Source organism: Lactuca serriola, chromosome 5 (genome assembly GCF_051521515.1).
Source record: "Lactuca serriola cultivar US96UC23 chromosome 5, Lser_US96UC23_V15, whole genome shotgun sequence".
Taxonomy (NCBI): Eukaryota; Viridiplantae; Streptophyta; class Magnoliopsida; order Asterales; family Asteraceae; genus Lactuca; species Lactuca serriola.
Genome location: NC_136412.1, coordinates 149,615,282 through 149,636,914, shown reverse-complemented (window position 1 = coordinate 149,636,914; position 21,633 = coordinate 149,615,282). Strand labels below are relative to the sequence as shown.

General features: G+C 46.2%; 1 protein-coding gene across 1 annotated transcript; it reads right to left on the bottom strand.

Annotated features, from left to right (window-relative positions):
• Positions 1–5,783: 5,783 nt before the first annotated feature.
• LOC145049878 (uncharacterized) lies at positions 5,784–7,223 on the bottom strand. The gene is made up of 2 exons (XM_078998221.1): positions 6,795–7,223; positions 5,784–6,629 (listed from the first exon to the last, which is right to left on the bottom strand). Exons 1-2 carry the CDS (start codon positions 7,221–7,223, stop codon positions 5,784–5,786), a joined length of 1,275 nt encoding a protein of 424 aa, XP_078854347.1.
• Positions 7,224–21,633: the final 14,410 nt, after the last annotated feature.

Below are 21,633 nucleotides of genomic sequence, written 5' to 3'. Positions count from 1 at the left end.
GGGAGCGTCCCTTGGCTGGCGCGAGCCTTTCGCTGGGACTCCAGAAGTACTTCTAGCGGGCGCTGAGGCCTTTTGTCAAGGCGCCCTACCCGTGACAGCGTATGCGGACGCTGAGCTTACTGAGCCCGGCCTGGCCGGCACACTAAGGCCTTGGCCAGGGTGTGGTTCTGCCGTGCTGGCTTAGGCACGTCATCAAGTCCCCCAGTCCGGTAGCCATAGCGTTGCAGCGCTAGTTGCGGCGTTCCGGACTTGATGAGCTTACACGTGTCTATTTCTTCTTTGCCCGTTGTTCCGTCTTTAATGGCAACGTGACTGCGCATGATGGTTGGCGGTTACGTCATTGTCAGTCATTTTAAATGTCTCGCCTTTCTCATTTCCGATATAAGAGCGTCTTATAGGGATTTCTTTTTTATTTTAACCTCTCCTTCTTCGTTCTTCATTCTCTTTTCTCTTGAGTATCCCTTTCTTCACTCTTCATGGCGAGTCTTCCTGGTATCCTTCTCTCCGCCACTAAATACCGTCATCTCGAGGCTACATATGGCTTATCTTCTGTGGAAGGCGTGGAATATCCTTCGCCTGGTTCTTGCATCTCATCTCCCCCCCCCCTGGAAAAATCGGGGTTTTCCTGAAAACCATAGATGCAGGGATCTGCTTCCCATTGACATATTTCCAAGAGGAAGTGCTCCAAAAAGATGGTTGCAGTCTGCAGATGTTGACCCAAAATGTCGTCAACAAGGTAGTAGCTTTCGAAATGATCTGTAGGGCTAACAACTATCTTCCTAACCACTTTGTTTTTAAATACTTCTTCAGATTCTGCGTTACTGGAGATAAGTACACTTTTTCAGTCCGGCGAGGGGGACACGCTCTAGTTCCCAACGGGCGAACGCCTAAGAATTGGCAAGACAAATGGCTATCGGAAAATCAAGAGTTGGTTTGGAGTGGTCGATATCGTGCGACTACCTTTGCTGATACCATCCCCAAACTTTTCCCTCCAATCAGGGTATTGCCGACTTCTTGAAGGGTGTCCAGGTGTCCCCTGAGGACTACTCTGAGGCCCTCCTTTCTGGTGTGGGTATGAGTCCCTCTTGGAGACTCCGGGGTAGGATGTCCGTGTTGTTTTGCGTTGTTGACGGTAAGTGCTTTGCCTTTTCTTCTCTCTTTTCCTCTTGTCGCCGATAGGCGGCTAACACTTTGTGTTTCGATATCTAGGTGTTGAGTCCTCTTTATCTATGGATGAAGTTCTGAGGAAGCAGTACCGGGGTAAGTTGGAGCACCGTGAGATGGATCTGGTTGATCTGCTTCCTCCTCCTTGTTGGATGGACCGGCTTGCCTTAACTGCTACTCCTTATGCTCCCCCTATGGGTGGGTCAACGCCGGAGACGGATCCTTTACATGCCCGCCCTTTGTCTACGGTCATGCCTCTGGGCAGTACTCTCTCCTCCTCCTTGGAGAGTAGTGAAGATAGCAAAGAGGGGATTATCACTGATATCTGGCGTATGCAAGCGAAAAGGAAAGTTGTCTTAGCCATGGGTGAGACGGTCGTTGGTGCATCTAATGTTGCTAAAAGGGTTCAGACCAGGTGTAGCTTCTCCCGCCTGTTGGGCTCTATGGCTTCTACCCCAACTAGTGTGGTGGTGATCTCTGATGATGACACACAACAATCCGAAGGGATCGATAGGGCGCTCGAACAGCCCGTTGTTTCATCTATCCTTGCTCCATCTGTTCCAAGTGTCCCGGCTGCAAAGGTTCCAAAAAATTTCCCTGCCAGTGACTCTAGCGTCCCCGGTCAACCTTCGATCCTTTCAGGAGGTGTTACTGGGGAGAGTTCCGTCAAACCCCTGTCTTTGTCCCTTCATGGAATCTTCACAATGACTCCCAGTTGTCTGTCCGCACTAATGCTCTTGAGTTTTCTCTCCATGTTTTCCCCCTGTTGTGGTTGGTGATATGGAGGCTATGGGCAACCCTGCTCTTGTTCATAACATGGCTTACGCCGCAGCGCAAGCCATGTTTTATCTTGTCGCGGGTTCTCGATGTATCCATTCTTTGGGTGAGATGGAAACCGCCCATGCTACCTGTGAATCGCGTATAGTGGGATTAGAGCGTCGTGTTGGTGAACTTGGTGAGGACCTCCAACTTTCTGAACAAAAATGCCAGCTTCTTGCCTTTGAGAAATCTACCCTTGAGGACGCTAAGGCTACTTTAGAGGCCAAGGTTGACTCCATATCCCAGGTCAATGAAGGCTTGATGATTCATGTTGAGAGCCTTGAACGCGATGTTGTTGAGCATGACAGGGTGGTTTCTTCTCTGCAAGCATATGTTGATACCTTGCGTCGGGATTTGGATTGGTTGGTGCATGTTGGTGTTGTTCGTGTTGTTGAAAAACTGATCAAACATCTGGGCCTTACAAATGTTGTAAGTCTCATTCGACACGTTGCTTTTGTGGCTGGTGCTGAGTCTGTTCAGAAGGTCATTGTTGGTGTTGGGTCTAGGGGTGTCGGCGCCTGCCTTCCTGCTGTTGGTCCTGTAGTCAGTATGAATGATGCTCTTCTATCGTTTGCGAGCATGAACCGTGCGTCTTTGTTGGGATTGGGGGATTTAGACATTGAGGGCCTTTGGGAGTTGTGTTCTTTTTCCAGTTCGGGGGGTACCCCGGAGGGTATGGTGGTTGAGAGGGAGGAAATTGTGGAGATGATTGAAGGCAGTGTTGGCAAGGGTGGTCAAGGTGGTGTCAAAGATGATAATGACCGCAACATCGGGGTGAGTGGTGAAGGTCCTGGTGGAGATGCTCCGACATCGTGTGCTACCCCTTCTGGGGCGTGAAAATATTCCTTTTAGTTCCTTTCTTTATGTTTTGTGTGTTTGACAGTTTGCTGACCGTTTTGTTATGCTTCTGGACATTCTAGTTTCTGTATGTTTTACTTTTGGGCATGCATTGTGATATGTGCATATTTAGTTCATATTAAGTGTAGATTTTTATTCATTTATTAGCTAAATTATTGTATTTTATGGACAAAAGGTACTTAAAAGTGTTTGAATTATGTTTTCAGTCCAAAAGTGAAGCTCAGAAGCAAAAGGAAGCAGGAGAACCGGTTGAGAGCTTGATAATGGAACAAAGAAGAAAAAATCACTAAAAATAACACCTACTCGGCGAGTAGGGTCGACTACTCGGCGAGTCCACACGAATATTCAAGAAGATAAAGACTCGGGGACCCAGAGACTTATCGCATACGGGGACTGAGAGATGGACTCGACGAGTCGGCACCTGACTCGATGAGTCGATTCGTATATATAAAGATAACTTCTCAGAACGATGGGGGGAATTCTGGAACGATTCAGAGGAGTTCAGCTACGATTAAAGAGTCAGAAAAACCCCAGAGGACGAAGTTATAAGCTAGAATTCAATTCCAAAGGAGATTTGAGGCAAATTTCAATATTCTACTTAATCTGTTGTTTTTCATTATGGTTAAACAATTAGAATCTGTTTGTTTTTTATTATTTACTTCAATTATGAGCTAAAACTCTTAAACTTCTGTTTGGGGATACAAAATTGATACTATGGTTTGATTCTTGGTAGGATTAACTTAAAGTTGGTGATTTTTGTTATTTTAGCTTGCGAAAAAACCTTATGTGTTAATGATAATTAATTTTCTGTTAAAAGGAAGGTAATTGACTAGCATGAACATCTATTAATTATCAACCTCATATGCTATGTGATCACTTTGTCATATGTCTAGAATTAATGAACATGAAACTAGACTTAATAAGAAAATTGAGTAAATTCATGTGTAAGCTTGTGTGATGACCATCAACAAGAAGTTAATTAAAGGATCAATTTAGTTAACCATTGCAAGTCTAAATTAACCCGAATAAATAACCTAGTGAATTTAATTAAATTAGACAACTGGCCACTGTTTAAGTTAGTTTATTTGCTAAGGATTAGTGTAGCGAATGCGAATCTAATCACTTGAATCGGTAAACCAACAAAAGAGTTAATCCATTGCACTATTACCATAATATCAACCATAGGATCAATTGAGTTGAACTAAACAGAAGTTCCTTCCCATTATTGAATCTAGTTAATTCTTTGTTTTTCTAAGTTTTAGATTAAGTAATAGTTATTAAGTTTTCTAGTCTTGTAAAACTAGAGAAAACCCACTACTTATTAATTAATTTAGATAGAATTAGTTTTTAGTTTTAATTTACCGTTCCCTGTGTTCGATACCCTACTTATTTAACTATACCATAATCGATAGGTACACTGCCTTTCGTGTGTTTATTTTGTGTCTAAGTTAGTAGAATTAAAACTAGTTCGTTTCAAACACATCACATTGCATGGACTTTGCTTGAACATTGTCTCCTTTTATGTATGATAAAATGTTTGGTATATCGGGTACCCAGTTGCATGCCCTAAGCACTACTTTACTTGTCAGTATTTTAATGCGCTAAGCATTTTGTTTTGCCCATATTAGAATTGACATGTTGAATGTCAAATTTGGGAGCTCTAATTGTCCAATGTTCAAGTTTAATGCATCAAGAATTTACACGTTTTATAAAATCTAATATACTGAGTATCAAGGTTTGGCATGTCGTCCATTCAATTACATTGGCTCGTGGTCTCCAATACACTAAGTATGAGAATCATGTCGCTAAGCATGAAATTAAGTACACAAAGTACCTAGAACGCGGTACACTAAGTACGACATCCAATAATCCGGAGTTATCCGTTACTTCATTTTAAAAGAAAAACTTCTTCAAATTCCTGGCATTCCAAGTTCTTGGGATCTGCCTTCCCTCCGTTGTTTCCAGGACATACATGCCGTTTCAATTTGCCTCTACAATTATATACGGACCTTCCCATGTTGGACCCAGATTGCCCAGAGGCTGGGCTCATCTTGCTTCATTCTTCCTTAACATGTATTCGCCTACCCTGAACGCTTTCTCTTTTACCCTTTGATTGTAATATCTCTCCATTACACACTTGTAGACGGCTTGGTGTATCTCTGATCTTTCGCGCCTTTTCTCTAGCACGTCCAGGTTCAGCCTTAGGTCTTGGGTATTGGTTTCTTCATCTGCATTGGTTGATCTCAACGTGCCTACTATCATTTTCATAGGCAACATGGCTTCCATCCCATACGTCAGACTGAATGGTGTTTCGTGCGTGCTTGTTCATGGGGTAGTTCGATACAACCATAGCACTGCTGGTATCTCTTCCGCCCAATTCCTTTTGGCTTTGCCCAAACGTTTCTTGATTCCATTCACTATGGTTCGATTAGATACTTCTGTCTGTCTGTTTGCTTGCGGGTGCGCCACTAAAGTGAACCACTGGCTGATTCCTTTATTGGCACACCAATCTCTGAAGGGGTACTCAGCAAATTGCAAACCGTTATCGCTGATGAGCACTTTGGGTGTTCTGAATCTCGTCATAATGTTTTTCCATACTAACTTTATCATGTGTCTCCCCGATATGCAGGCTAGAGGCTCCGCCTTGATCCACTTTGTGAAGTAATCCATTGCTACTACCATGTACTTTAGCCTTTCGGGTGCCTCTGGGAACGGTCCCACGATGTCTATACCCCATTGGTAGAATGGCCATGGGCTGGATATGTTGTGTAGTGCTGCTGGCGGGTTTGCTTGTACCGAGCATACGAATGGCACTCCTCGCATTTCCTGGTTAATCCCATTGCATCCTGATGCATTGTCGGCCAATATATTCCCATCCGAAGCACTTTGCCCATCAAAGCTCGCGCTCCCTCGTACGCGCCCGCCTGGCCTGCATGCGCCTCCTACAACGCTTCCATTCCTTTTTCCTGGTCTACGCATTTCAGCCATGGTGTCGTGAGTCCTCTTCGGTATAGTTCCCCATTTACCAGTGCGTATGAGGGCGCCTTTATATGTATTTTCCTGGCTTCGCCGTGATCATCTGGCAGTATACCTCTTTGCAAATACTCCATAAATGGTGTCATCCATGTGGACCCAATGGTTGTTAGTGTGTTTACCTGCCGTTCGTCTATACTCCTCTCCTTAAGTACCTCTACTAAAACCTTTTTTGATAAATGGTCAAAACATGTAGATGCTAGCTTACTTAGAGCATCTGCCCTCCTGCTTTCACTTCGGGGAATCTGCTTGATCGTGAACTGTCTGAAGGATTGGATTAATCGTATCACTATTTTAACGTACTTCTCCATTCTTTGATCTCTTGTCTCGAAGCTTCCATTGATCTGGTTCGCAGCTATCCTTGAATCTGTTAAAGCCGTTACGACCTTCATACCCATTTGTTTAGCTAAACGCAGCCCTGCCAGCAAGGCCTCGTACTCGGCCTTGTTATTTGAAGTATGGAAGTCAAAACGGAGGGCGTAAGTTACCTCTTCCCCTTCTGGGCTTGTCAGGATTAGGCTCGCCCCTGAGCCTTCCCTACTGGACTCCCCATCAGTATACAGCGTCCATGAGCAGTTGCTAGCTAGGACTTCCTCCACTGCCCAGATTCCTTCCTTAGTCCGACCACCCTCATCCGGGATTTCGAGCAAAAAGTCGGCCAATGCTTGCCCTTTAATGCTTATTCTTGGCCGATAACTTATGTCATGTTCCCCCAACTCGATCGCCCACTTTGCTAGCCAGCCCGGCGTTTCTGGCTTGAGCAGTATTTGTTTGATGGGACAATTCGTTAGTACTTCAACTTGATTCCCTTGGAAGTAGCGTCTCAGACGCCGCGCTGTGTAAATGAGTGTCAAGACTAATTTCTCTAGGGTGGGATAGTTGAGTTCGGGGCCCTACAGCGCCCTACTCACAAAGTATACCGGCTTCTGTTCCCCTTCTCTTTCTACAATCAATACTGAGGATATAGCTTCGTTCGATGTTGAAAGGTACATTTGCAACGTTTCCCCCGGGATGGGGCTGGCTAGCATAGGCAATTTATGTAGCGCCTCCTTGATTTTCTGGAGCGCTTCCTCCACCGCAGTCGTCCATCGGAAGTTGTTCTTTTCAATGCAGCCTTTTAGAGTATGAAATAATGGCATTGCCTTGTCTGCGGACTTCGAGATGAACCTACTCAAGGCAGTAAGCTTCCCGTTCAAGCCTTGTGCGTCTCTCAAGGTGCTTGGGGGTGGCGTCTCCATAAACTTGTATACTTTAGCTACACTAGGTTGAATGCCATGTTTGGTAACGTAGTATCCCAAAAACTGTCCTTCCTCTACCCCAAATGTGCACTTGGTCGGGTTCAACTTCATTCTGGTATTTTCTAGTGTGCAAAAATTTTCCTCGATGTCTTGCAACATTCTGTCTTCATCTGGGCTCTTGATCACTATACGTCAACATACACTTCAATGTTTCTCCCGATTTGCTTGGCGAAAATCGAGTCGACCAAGCACTGGTACGTGGCTCCCATATTTTTTAAACCAAAAGGCATCTTGGTGTAGCAGAAGATGTCGTGATCCGTACAAAAAGTTGTCTTCTCTTCATCCTACTTACTCATCAAAATCTGATGCTACCCTTTATCGAAGAAACATTTCAGCTTGAATTCTTGCAGCGACTCCACTTTCTGATCGATCTTCGGGAGGGGATAGCAATCCTTGGGGCATGCTTTGTTTAGGTCGGAAAAGTCAATACACATATGCCAAGATCCGTCTTGCTTGCGTACCATAACTGGGTTAGCAATCCATGTTGGAAAAACGGCTTCCCTTACTATTCCAGCTTCCATCAGCTTGGCTACCTCTGCATTAATTGCTTTGTTCAGGTCCTCTCCTTGTACTCTTTTTTTCTGCTTGACCTCCTTTACCCCTGGTTTGATCATGAGTTTATGTTCAATGAACTTCCTATCTACCCCCACGATGTCCGTAGGAGTCCATGCGAACACATGTTTGTATCGTTTGAGGAGGTTAACCTTTGCTTCTCTTACGTGGCCTGGGAGATTATGACCGATACTGACTAGCTGATCGGGGTGTCTTTTGTCGATCACTTCTTTGCCTTTTGTAGAATCGTGTCGTAGCTTCTATGTCTCCTTGGTTATCTATGTCGGTTTCATGACTGTAAGGCATTACCATTCTTTGGGTGGAGTGGCGAGTATTGTACCCGGACTAGCCGATGTGTCGAACTTCATGATCCCATGCATGGTCGATGGGACCGCCCCTAGCTTTAGGAGGGTTGTTCTTCCTAGGATGATGTTGTGCTCCGCCGGGTGTCTGATGACAACAAAGTCGATCAGAACCGTTTCCTTTAGTTGCCTGTCATGGCTAGTTATCGTTAGGGGGAGGTGAATCGTACCCAACGGCCATAAACTGTGACCGGTAAATCCGACCAGCCTCCCCGCCGTAACCCTCAAACTGTCTTTCCAGCGATCCGGGAGAAGTCGAAAACAGTGCTCGTATATTATATATTTCGCGCTCCCTGTGTCGATATAGACTCTATGTATGATCACATCCTTAATGGAGTCCTGGATTACCAGCGGGTTATCGCCTCTCCACCCCTTCGGCCTGGGGTCTTGCACAGAGAATGTGAGTGTCCTTGCTGAGGGTCTGGGAATCCACTGGCTGGCCGCTTGTTCTTCCCTACTCCGCTTGTTGCGTACCATAAATATCTCTTTTGGTTGAGCCCCATCTCGTGGCGCGTTTTTTGCTTTCTCGGCATCGAATTTGGCACGTAGGCTCCGTGCTATTTCCACCAGGTCTCCCTTGAGCTGCTTTTCTTCCATTTCCTTCTTGAGCACCGAGCAATTAGTAGTATCGTGTGTCTTGCTCTTGTGGTACTCACAATATCGACTCTTGGGGGATTTAGTTGGTTGTTGTTTCTCCGAAACCGTGTATACATCCGGTCGACGACCTCGCCTCTCGTCTCTGCTGAATGGCTGGAACCGCGCCTGAGGCCTCCTTCCTTGACCGAAATGTCTACTTCCGCCACGGAAGTCCGTGTAGCTTGGGTTGTGACACTTGGTTGTCATAGCATTTAGGTATTCCTGCTTTGCTTCCTCGCCTTCCTCCTGCCGTAAATATCGTTCCACCCTCTCTTTTAGCTCTGCCCTCGTTTGGGGTTTTTTACCCATAAGTTTTTGCGAAAAAGGGCCTGGTAAGAGTCCCCATGTGAAAGCGCCAGCTATGAGCCCCTCATCGTGTCCCAGTACATCTAGTGTGGCATTTATGAACCTTGTGAAATATTCTCGCACAGTCTCACCTTCCTTCTATTTGCAGCCTATTATGGAGTGGGAGTCTCCCTTATACTTACGTAACTGCATGAAGTTGGCGAGGAACAGGTATTTGAGTTGTGCAAAGTTGGAGATGCTGCCTGGACGCAACGTCTTAAACCACGTACCTGCATTGCCATCAAGGGTCGTCGGAAAATAAGTACACCAAAACCTCTCATCAAGATTCAGGGATGTCCTCGTCCACTCGTATGTGTCAATATGGCTATCTGGGTCAGTGGTGCCATTTTAGGTTTTCAGTGTTGGCAATTTTGCGGTGTTGCGTATTTCGTAATCCAGCAATTCCTTGACGAACGGTGATGTAACGTTGCGAGAGAGGCAGTCTTGACTTGGTATGGATGTCGCTCCTTGCAGCTGGTACTAAGGGCTTGGACCGTACGACGACGCATGATAGCTGGGATTCGAACCATAAAAGGATTGTTGTTGGAATGGCAACTGAAGAGAGTAGTCGGAAGAGAAAGGGTGTATTGATGTTAACGGCGTAAGCATTGAGTTCGGTTGTAGGTTGTGGCTTGGAGCAATGGTAGGTCCGGTCCATGTGCCCGCTACAGAATGTATAGGTGGTGTATGGGTTACCATGGTTTGTGCCAGTGGTGGTAGCAAAAACATTGGACCTGGTCCGCCTGATATTTATTGTAACGGTGGCACCAGGAACGATGGTTGGACACTGAAGACATGGGTTGCTACTGGTCGGTGAGTTGTGGGTTGCGAAACAGCATTGGTGGTTATCATCGAACTTCCCTCGCCTGAAGTTTCCATGTTGGTCGCCGGAGGCGGCAGTGTTTCGTCCAGCGTTTGCATGGAGCGTATGGGACTAGTCTGACGTTCGTCGTGTCCATCTCCGTCGTCGGATGCCATTGAGTCTTCGATGTTGCTTTTAGTTTGTGTTCTTCGTCACACAAACAGATGGCGCCAAATGATGCATATGGAGAACTTTATCTATCCAAGGTTGTATGATCGGATACTTCATCGCCTCTGCACAATATCAAGAGAAGAAAGTCGTCAGCCATTCCCGGGAGGGTGTTCCCGGAAGAATGCTCCGACGGTCAAGTTAGAATGTTTCTAGGGTTTCTCTGTGTGTATCTTAGCTAGAAAGAGTGCTTACCTTGTGAGTCCATGGGTGTATCCTTTTATACCTAGCACTCTTGCCTAGTCCGTACCAGACAAGATCGCTTTTCAGGGGAGACAGGGTCAGGGGCGCTGATTGAAGGATCGTGCATCTTTAACCGTTAGAGCGCTCTCATCGGCCCTAACAGTAATGGCCTGACCCTGCTACTTGTCTCATGACCGTATCTTTTGTCTTGGAGTTGGGAGCGTCCCTTGGCTGGTGCGAGCCTTTCGCTGGGACTCCAGAAGTACTTCTAGCGGGCGTTGAGGCCTTTTGTAAAGGCACCCTGCCAGCGAGAGCGTTGGCGAATGCTGAGCTTACTGAGCCCGGCCTGCACAGCACGCTAAGGCCTTGGCCAGGGTGTGGTTTTGTCGTGTTGGCTTAGGCACGTCATCATGATCCCAGAGGAGCTTCCTGGGATACCTCCGGAGCGACAGGTGGAGTTCAGGATCGACCTAGCTCCTAGTGCGGCTCTGATAGCCAAGGCACTATATCGGTTGGCTCCTCCCGAGATGCCGGAGTTGTCTACGCAGCTGCAGGAGCTGCTAGACCAGGGATTAATCAGGCCGAGAAGTTCGCCTTGGGGAACCCCGATCCTATTTGTCAAGAAGAAGGACGGGTCGCATCGCATGTGCATAGACTACCGGGAGCTGAACAAGGTAACGATGAAGAACCGTTACCCACTCCCGAGGATTGAATACCTCTTTGACCAGTTACATGGAGCATCTTGGTTCTCCAAGATCGATTTGCGCTCGGGTTATCACCAGATGAGGGTTAGAGAGGAGGATGTGCAGAAGACTGCGTTTCGGACTCGCTATGGCTACTACGAGTTCGTGGTGATGCCCTTCGGGCTCACCAATGCTCCTACCGCGTTCATGGACCTCATGAACCGCGTGTACAGACCGATGCTGGATCGGTCTGTGATAGTCTTTATTCATGATATCTTGCTCTATTCCAATACGCAGGATCAGCATGAGGAGCATATGCGGGAGGTTTTGGATACCCTGAGGAGGGAGAGCTTGTACGCCAAGTTCTCCAAGTGTGAGTTCTGGTTATGCGAGGTGCAGTTTCTTGGGCACCTTGTCAACCAAAACGGCATTTTGGTCGACCCGGTCAAGGTAGAGGTCGTGATAAGATGGGAGGTTCTGAAGTCTCCATCTGGGATTCGGAGTTTCCTAGGATTAGACGGCTACTATCGGAGATTCATCCAGGATTTCTCCAAGATAGTAGTTCCCTTAACGCGGCTGACGAAGAAGGTCGTAGTCTTTCGTTGGGGGCCTGAGCAGCAGGCAGCATTTGAGGCACTGAGATAGAGATTGCACGAGGTGCCAATCTTGGCCCTGCCAAAGGGCGTAGAGGATTTTGTGGTGTACTGCGACGTGTCTATTACGGGATTGGGCGCAGTACTGATGCAGAGAGGACATGTCATCGCCTACTCTTTGAGACAGTTGAAGCCTCACGAGGCGAACTACCCGACGCATGATTTGGAGTTGGGGGTGGTCGTCTTCGACCTCAAGATATGGCGACACTACCTCTATGGGGTTCGTTGTACCATTTACATGGACCACGAGAGTTTGAGGTACCTCATGGATCAGCCGAATCTAAACATGAGGCATCGTCGGTGGTTGGACGCGGTGAAGGATTATGATTGCGAGATCCTTTACCACCCGGGGAAGGCCAATGTGGTGGTCGATGCGCTTAGCCGCCAGGCAGCACCGATCTGAGACATTTACATGCAGGTGACAGTAGTGACTTCACTATTGGAGCAGATCCGAGAGGCCCAGCAGGAGGCCATGAAGGAGGAACATTGGAAGAGCGAGCGTATAGTGGGTTAGGTTTCCTTCTTTGACTATGATAGCTGAGGGTTATTAACAATACACCGCAGGGAGTGTGTTCCATTCCATGGGGGTGTGCGCCAGGTCCTGATAGAAGAGGCACACAAATCCCGATTCTCCATTCATCTCCGAGCGACAAAGATCTATAGGGATCTTCGTCTAGACTAGTGGTGGCCCTGCATGAAGCGGGATGTGGCATGGTATGTGGAGTGATGCTTGACCTGCAGAAAGGTCAAGACCGAGCACCAGAGGCCACACGACAAGATGCAGCCTTTGGATATTCCCATGTGGAAGTGGGAAGATATTACCATGGACTTCATCACCAAACTTCCCAAGACCGCGCGTGGAGTCGATTCCATATGGGTCATTGTGGATCGGTTGACCAAGAGTGCCCATTTCATACCGATCCAGGAGAGTATCTCGGCCGAGAAGTTGGCCGACATCTACATTCGAGAGGTGGTGGCTCGACACGGAGTGCCATTCTCCTTGATTTCTGACAGGGATGTACGGTTCACTTCTAGGTTCTGGAAGAAATTCCATGACGAGTTAGGTACTCGTCTGCACTTTAGCACTGCATTTCACCTGCAGACAGATGGTCAGAGCGAGCGGACCATCCAGAATCTGGAGGATATGTTGTGGGCGGTATGTTAGACTTCGGTGGTAGTTGGGATACTTACCTCCCATTGGCTGAGTTTTTGTACAACAACAGCTACAACGTGAGTATTGACCGTCCTCCCTTCGAGATGTTATACGGGAGGAAGTGCAGGACCCTGATATGTTGGGGTGAGGTTGGCCAGAGGGTCATGGGGAGCACCGATTTGGTGCTCAAGACGACAGAGAGGATTCAGAAGGTCCGGAGCAGGCTTCAGACTGCTCAGAGTCGGCAGAAAAGTTATTCTGACAAGCGCCGATCAGACTTGGAGTTCCAAGTCTAGGACATGGTTCTCCTGAAGGTGTCACCATGGAAGGGTGTCATCCGATTCAGGAAATGGGGCAAGTTGGGCCCCAGGTACATTGGACCGTTCAGGGTTTTAGCCCGGCTGGGCAAGGTGGCGTACAGGCTGGATCTACCAGCCGAAATCAGTCAGATTCAAAGCACTTTTCACATCTCCTAGTTACGGAAATGTTTCGTGGATGATTCGGCAGTGGTACCTTTAGAGGATATTCAGGTCGATGATAGCCTGAATTACATTGAGCGGCCTGTAGCGGCCCTCGACCGGAAGTCGAAGGATCTAAGGAACAAGAGGGTGGATCTGGTGAAGGTGCAATGGCAGCACCGGAAGGGCTCAGAATGGACTTAGGAGATGGTGGATGAGAGCATTACCCAAAGCTTTTCCATGAACGATGAGTTGAAGGCCTAACTCGTCAAGTAGAAGCGGATTTGATACGGGATTTGTATGCGACATCGACCTCCAGCGGTCTTCTGGTCTTCTGATGTGGCGGAGATCTGGACATCACAACAGAGAGATGCGTTAAAGCCGTCCCAAGGACAGTGCCTCGGGAGCGGACTCCGACGATCAAGTTAGATCAGGTGGTAGATTTGAGATGGATCTCTTTAGCTAGAGAGGACCATCTTGGTGCTGGTGGTGTATGGTGGTTGACAGCGGAGGGCGGCGGCTGAGCCACCCGGCCGGAGTCTAGGGTGGTGGCTGAGCCCAAGGGAAGGATCTAGGGAAAGGTCCCAGGAAAAGTCCTAGGGAAAGTCCTCCTTCATGGAGGAGGCACTATTCTATTTATAGTGTACAATTAGGTCAAGGGGAATTAGTTCAGGCCTTGGGCCAGCCCAATTCAGGCCCAACTAGCAAGGAGCTGGGCAAGGCCACCCGGAGGCGTTGGGTGGGGCTGGCGGGCGCACCCTAGGCAGGGCCGACGAGTGCGCACCAGGAAAGACTGGCAAGGGGGCGCCAGGCAAGGAAGCGTCAGGTCGGACCAGGAGGAGAGTACCCAGCAAGGCTGACAAGGGAACGCCAGGTAGGGCTGGCAGGAGCGTGCAAACTGACACGCTGGAGCAGTCTAGGCCATGCTAATGGACCATATATCATCAAGTCCCCCAGTCTGGTGTTATTGGTACGCAGCCAATGACATCAGACTGGACTTAGTCATATAGACTAGCAAGGGAGTCCCCAGCAATACTGGCAAGGGAATCCCTAGAAAGGCAGGAAAGGGAGTGCCAGGCGGGGCTGGCGCGCAAGAGCGGTCTAGGCCGTGCTAATGGACCATATATCAACAAGTCCCCCCAGTCCGATGTTATTGGTATGCGGCCAATGACATTGGACTGGATTCAGTCATATGAATTGTGTGTCGTCAAGTCCCCCTAGTATGATGCGATTGGGTTGCTGACAATCGGATCGGACTAGACAAAGCACCAATACATTAAATAATAGAGAGAATGACCGAACCTCACCCACGAGAGTCGTGGGGTTGTGCGATGAGCCAAACATTGCTTATGCAGCTGAACTGACTTGATACTCCTTCTTTGAGAGGAGTGTGATCCGATCGGTGTGATGCAACGTAGCTGTTGCTGCGATAATGTAGACCGAGGCTGCTAAAGAGTGTTATGCGACACTGATGTCGATAAAATGTCGGACATGGGTAGCTAAGAACCATAACCTCGGCACAGAGTCTCTAAGACCGTTGTTCGGTATAGATGTAGTTGTAGTTACGTGCAAATGGAATGTCACCGATAACCATCTACATAGTCTACATTAAGAACCGTCTTGGAGGTATTTCTTGCTTGGGCTACACATAGCTAGATTCCCCCAGTCTGATGTGGGTAGCGTAGGTAGCCGCTTCAGACTATGTTGTCGAACTAATAAACTGTAAGGTTGCTGACCATAATATAAGTAGCAGAGATTCCGAGAGCTGGGCGATTAGTTTGCTAATGTGGGTCTTCTAGTGAGACCATTATCGATAGCCAGACAATAGAATTATTGAGGAAAAGGTAGTGAGGCTATAGGTAGGAAATATGTAGTGAGACTGTTGCCGAGAGCCAGGCAACAGAGGTGCTAAGGGATAAGCGGTAAGGCCAGAGGTATGGGTTGCGCAGCAAGACCGTTTCCGAGGGCCAGGAAACAGGGATGTTGAGGGATACGCAGCAAGGCAACAAGTAAAGTTACATAGCAAGACCACTTCCGAGAGCCAGGAAACAAAGATGTTATGGGATACGTGGCGAGGCTACATCTAAGGTTGCATAGCAAGACCGTTTCTGAGAGCCAGGAAACAGAGATGCTAAAAGGTAGTAGGTAGCAGGGCCGCTGTCGGATGACCTTCTTGCTGGATAGTAACCTCGCTATAGCAGGTTGTAGTGTGGATAACACTTCATCGATCGTTCGAGCACAAGAGAACCATGATGACTGTGAGAGAGGAAACACCAAGGGCGCGGTGTTAGGTGCAGAATAAATCTATGGTGCGCGATGATGTGCGACTTATGTTGCGCGACTTAGGATAATAGCTTGGGCTTAGCAGCCGACAATCATGGAGATGTTACGTGGGAGAGCATCGCATAGAATGAATCGGGCTTGGCTGCCAGGGATCGTAAGTACATCACACAGGAGAGCATCGCTTGGAATGGATCAGGCTTGGCTGCCAGCAATCGTAAGTATATCATGCGGGAAAGCATCGTGTGGATTCATATAGGAAAAGGTTACGAGCCTTTGAACCTCGTTGGCGGAGCATGCCGTTAATGGAGTCGAGCTGAGAAGTCAGGTGACTCAAGGCAAGGGTACTGAACCTCACATGCGGAGCTTGCCGCTAAAATGGAGTTGGGCTGAGAAACCAGGCGACTCAAGGCGAGGGTACTGAACCTTGCATGCGGAGCTTGCCGCTAAAATGGAGCTGAGCTGAGAAACCAGGCGACTCGAGGCGAGGGTACTGAACCTTGCATGCAGAGCTTGCCGCTATAATGGAGTTGGGCTAAGAAGCTAAGCGACTCGAGGCGAGGGTACTGAACCTCGCATGCGGAGCATGCCGCTATAATTGAGTCGAGTTGAGAAGCCAAGCGACTCGAGGCGAGGGTACTGAACCTCGCATGTGGAGCATGCCGCTATAATTGAGAGGGGGCTAAGAAGCCAAGCAACTCAAGGCGAGGGTACTGAACCTCGCATGCGGAGCATTCCGCTATAATTAAATCGGGCTAAGAAGCCAAGCGACTCGAGGCGAGGGTACTGAAGCTCACACGACTGGGCGCAGCACCCTACAATCTATGTGTCTAGCTCGTGTGACCAGTCTGGGTTAAAGCGGACTGGTACATGATGCTTTACTGCCTCGCTAGTCGTACTAATAATTGATGCCTCGGTGTCTTGGCTGTTTGCGGAGAGCTATGTGGCTATGCTACTTAGGTCTTGATAGTGTATCTGCTACTAGGAGATGCGCAGCAAAACTGTTGTCAGGAAATGGTCAACAGGGCAGTTGAGGCCCAGGCAACGAGTTGTTAGCGATAGGTAAGTAACACGACTATTGAGATTTGAGCAACAAGACTACCGAGAGTTGGACCACGAGGCTACTCTTTCAATCCTGAATACCAATGTCACCTCGGGGATGCACCGTCATGCATAGTGTTAGTTCTTCATGTACTCTAACTCTGCCCCTTTGGAATAAAAATCACTTCGGCATAGTGTCATACCAACCCTTCTCCTCCCCCCCTTTTCTCAAGAGACGGGAAGGAAGGGAATAATGGATGCATAACTATTGGAAACTGGGTGACACAGGTGCTGGCAAAGGCTAAGTGACACAAGTGCCGACAAAAGTTGGGTAGCGCAGCTGCTGAGCTGCGTTGCATCGCTGCTGAGGGTCGAGCTGCACGACTGTTGAGATCTAAGCACCGCGGCTATTGAGAGTCGAACAGTGAGACTAGCGGGATCTGGTCAACATGAATGGTGAAGGCTGGGTAGCGAGACTGCTTGGAGCTGGCCAATACGAGCAATACGGTCGCTAAGGGTTATCTTAAAATGCTCCACGAGTAGTAGCAGCATACTGATCTTCTCCCTCCCTTTTTTATTTTCGAAAATTTCACGAGAGTTCGAGTCGCAACGCATTCTGTTGAGCGGAGTTTGCGGTGCACGAGTATTTAAATGGCTGATTTTTTTTGGAGCGTCACGTGAGTTCGAGACGTATTTGTTGAGCCGGGTTTTTGATATGCGAGCCTTAAATCTCTGATTTTTGTCTTGTAAGAGCGGGTTATTTTCTTGTTGAGGTAGCCTAATAAAAATGCTAACTTGAAAAAGTGCCCAAGTGAATATATCGAAGCCCATTTGGAAGTGGCGAGTCCAATTTCATATCCTTTTCTGTTTTGTTTTTTAAACGTATTGAGTGTTGTTGCGGTGGCCGGCTTCTCCTTTTTTTTATTTTTTTTTGAAAATTTCAAGCGATCGGTAAAATTTGTCTTAGAATGATCTGTTTTAATTTTTGTTAAGATGGGCTACTCATATGTAAAATTTGAATTAGGAGAAGCCCAACGTGAAATGCGGCTTGTTTTCTAGTTGTGAGCCATGTAACACTAATCAACCTAAATTTTTTTAGGCCCATTTATGTTTTCTTCCAGTTGGGGAAAAGGTCCTCCAACCGTTCTTCACTTTTACGATCTGACTTTTGGATGGAAGTCTTGCAGCCGCCCTCCTCTAATATTCGTGATTGATTAATCTAATCGTCACAATTGACGAAGGAGATGTTGGTAATAGGGTAAGACTTAAGAGGTATGAATACTTTTATGAGATAAAGCAAATACAGAGGACAGGGACAAAATGGGCAAAAGTTGCACTGTATTATTCACTTTCACAGTAAACAAAAGACTACACACTACCAATCGTACACTTTCACCCTTTTAAACTAATCAACTGCAGAAAAATAAGGAAACTAACTCACACTACCCTCTAGACTCGGTACTAAAGCCAACATGGCCGTATACTTATTCAAACCTACTTTTGACCACAACTTTCAGCAAAATAAATAAAAACATATATAAAATTTCTGGATTAAGTCAACAATTTCCCCCCTAATCCAAAATTGGTCACCTGCTTGACTCCAATTAGCTCCCTCATCTCTTTATGCTTTAATTTTCCCATCACTTTTGTAAGAATGTCTGCCCTTTGCTCCTTGCTGCAGACATGAGTCACCTTTACTTCACCATTTTCCACACATTCTCTAATGAAGTGGAATTTTGTGTCAATGTGCTTGCTTCTCCCGTGGAAGACCGGGTTTTTCATGAGGTCTAAGGTTGACTTGTTATCAATGTGCAGAGTTGCAGGTGCTATTGTTTGTCTGGTTATTTCAGTGAGTAGGCGTCTTATCCAAATAGCTTGACATGTACCCATTGTAGCTGCCATAAACTCCGCTTCACACGAAGATAGAGCAACACTTAGCTGTTTTTGAGATACCCATGTAACTAGATTATTATTGATGTAGATTGCCACACCACCTGTACTTTTCCTATCATCTATATCCATCGCCAAATCATTGTCTGAATAGCCATCAATCTTGATTTCATTCTCACCTTTGGAATAAACAAGACCATAATCTAAGGTTCCCTTCACATACCTTATGATACCCTTTACTAACTGGAGGTGTTTTTCAATTGGTTTCTCCATGAATCGGCTTACAACACCAACTGCAAATGAAAGATCTGGACGGGTATGTGTTAAATATCGCAAGCTTCCCACAATGCTTCTGTACTCAGTTGGGTTGAACAACTCACCATCTTCATCTTTTCTCAGCTGCACTTTCTGATCAATTGGGCACTTGGTGGGGTTGCAGTCTTCCATTCTTGTTTTTGCAAGAATATTTCTTGCATATGCCTCCTGCTTTAAGGTGATCCCACCTTCAAACTGATTCACCTCTATTCCCAGGTGGTGAGATAGAAGACCTAAGTCACTCATCTCAAACCGTTTGTTCATCTGTGTCTTGAAGTTTGTGATTTCTGACTTGCAATCTCCTGTCACCAACAAATCATCTACATACACAGCTACTATCAAGACTTTCCCTTTCCTATTTCGAGTATATACTGAATACTCTTGAGAGCACCTTTTGAACTCCAAATCCTTCAGGTACCTGTCCAAACATAAATTCCAAGCTCTGGGCGCTTGCTTAAGCCCATAAAGAGCTTTTGAGAGCTTGTAAACTTTGTGCTTTTGACCTGGTTTCTCAAAGCCTTCCGGCTGTCGTACATATACTTCTTCTTCCAGATTTCCATTCAAGAAAGCTGACTTAACATCTAAATGATGTACAAGCCATCCATGAGTTCCTGCCAGGGCAAGCAGAACACGTACCATCTCAAGTCTGGTAACCGGTGCAAAAACGTCTTCGTAATCGATTCCCGGTTTCTGAACATAACCACGTGCCACCAATCTCGCTTTGTGCTTCAAAATTCTTCCATTTGGGTCCCTTTTTACCTTAAATACCCACTTCAATCCAATAGCTTTTCGTCCTTTTGGAAGTTTCCACCAGGTTCCATGTTTGATTTTTTTCAATTGAATTGAGCTCTGTTTTCATTGCTTCAACCCAATCTGATCGCTTTCTTGCCTCTGCGTATGAGGTGAGTTCTTCCTCATCGTGAACCAGCAACAATCGCTCGGTGTTTTCATACAGGTCAGCTAGTAGTCGAAATCACTTGGGAGCGCCACCGCCAGTTGAGCTTGACGTCGAACTTGAAGAACCGATTGAGGAAATTGGGGTCGCTGGCGACATCGATTGTTGCTGTGATGTCGATTGTTGCTGCGATGGACTCCTAGTCGGACTAAAGGAATCGGTACATGGGCTGTCATGTGGGATTGTGTGTGAGTCCATCTGGGGTGTGTTGGGCTCAGGCCCACTTTCAGTCCACATATCATTAAAATGTGGCAGCCCGTCTTCACCTTCTTCAGGTGTTATTATTGATCCAACCTCATCTAAATCATTTAGGTCGTAACCTTCCACTGTAAAGCTCATACCTGGTATTTCCTTTATCTTGACCGCCTTTTCCCACTCCCATTCCTTATCTTCTTCGAACACTATGTCTCTACTCACACAAATTGACCCCGTATCTGGGTCTAGTAATTTGTACGCATTTGTTCCTTTCTCCACTCCAAGATGAACCATCTTCTTACTTCTGTCTTCTAACTTCTTTAGATGTCTCTTGGAAATCTTCACATGACCAACACAACCGAACACCCTAAGATGTTCTACACACGGCTTTCTTCCAGTCCATAATTCGTATGGTGTGGCCTCCTTGAGTGGTTTTGTGTTTACTCTGTTCAAAGTATACACTGCGTGACTGACCGCTTCTCCCCACAGCACATCTGGTACCTTCATCGTCTTCAAATTGTATCTCACCATCTCCAAGACTGTTATGTTTCTTTGTCACACCCCCAAACCAGAATGGCGGAAACATTCGGGGGTGGATGACTTCACGTAGTATCACAACCATTGAATATTGTAAAGAAAGTAACACAACCATCATATATATATAATGAAAACGTATGTTGTTGCATTATACATATTAGCAAAAGAATATTACAATATAATGATAAATGTTCAATAATAAAACATCCTTAGTGTTCCCTTCTCCAAAAGCTGATGGTTACCTGTATTACTGATTCCCTGAGAAATACAAGTGGTTTCAAAAAAGTGTCAACAATTAAGTTGGTGAGTTCATAAGAGTTTTGCATTGAAAAGTATGTCCTTTTTGATAGTAAATCGATGAACGAGGTTTTCAGAAAATCCAATATTTTCTATAAATGATTTTGAAAAGTTTCCAGTGTTGGAGTGCATTAGTGTTTTCCATACTTGAATAATAATGATAAAATTTGTGTTAACAATAAAATGGAAAACTGAATGCATATATGAATCTCGTAAATCAAACTTGTTTTTATACTTTTATGTGAGTTTTATAACCATACTATTGACACTGACGGCCTGTAACAACATTCTTCAGGTGTTGTAGTGTTATGACATTTGTCACCCCAGACCTGCCGGTCTAACTATAGCTAATAGTTTAGGTGCGGGGTTGTCAATCCCGTATAGATCTATACACAAGTATCACGCTCTCTCTCCAAGAGATTATGGTATATAATACAGGACTTGAAATGCATACATACGAGTACGTTGAAGTTTAAATGTCTCACATTACTTGGTATAAACAGATTTACGATAATAAAGACTTTACTTCTTTTGAAAGTATTTCATTTGTCGAGATGTATATCTAAATGTATGAATAACTGGAATACTATACTCATTATAGTTTCTCAAAAAGTATGTTTCCATTTAGTAATAACAACTTGGTGATATAATAGCCCTTTTAAGCATAAAGATATTTTTGTATCGAAACCCTATAAGAACGATATTATAATTATGTTTATAAATTGATACTTTGACCTGTAATTTACTTGTATTCCCCCCCCCCCCCCCCCTAAAACGTGAAAAGAATTGAAAAGTAGGGGTATGAACTCACTCGTTAAGTTTGAAGAGAGAGGCTAGAGTTGAGCAGAGTTTCGACCGCGGAAAGTTGCGTTTTCGGGCTCTCGGGAATCTCTGCA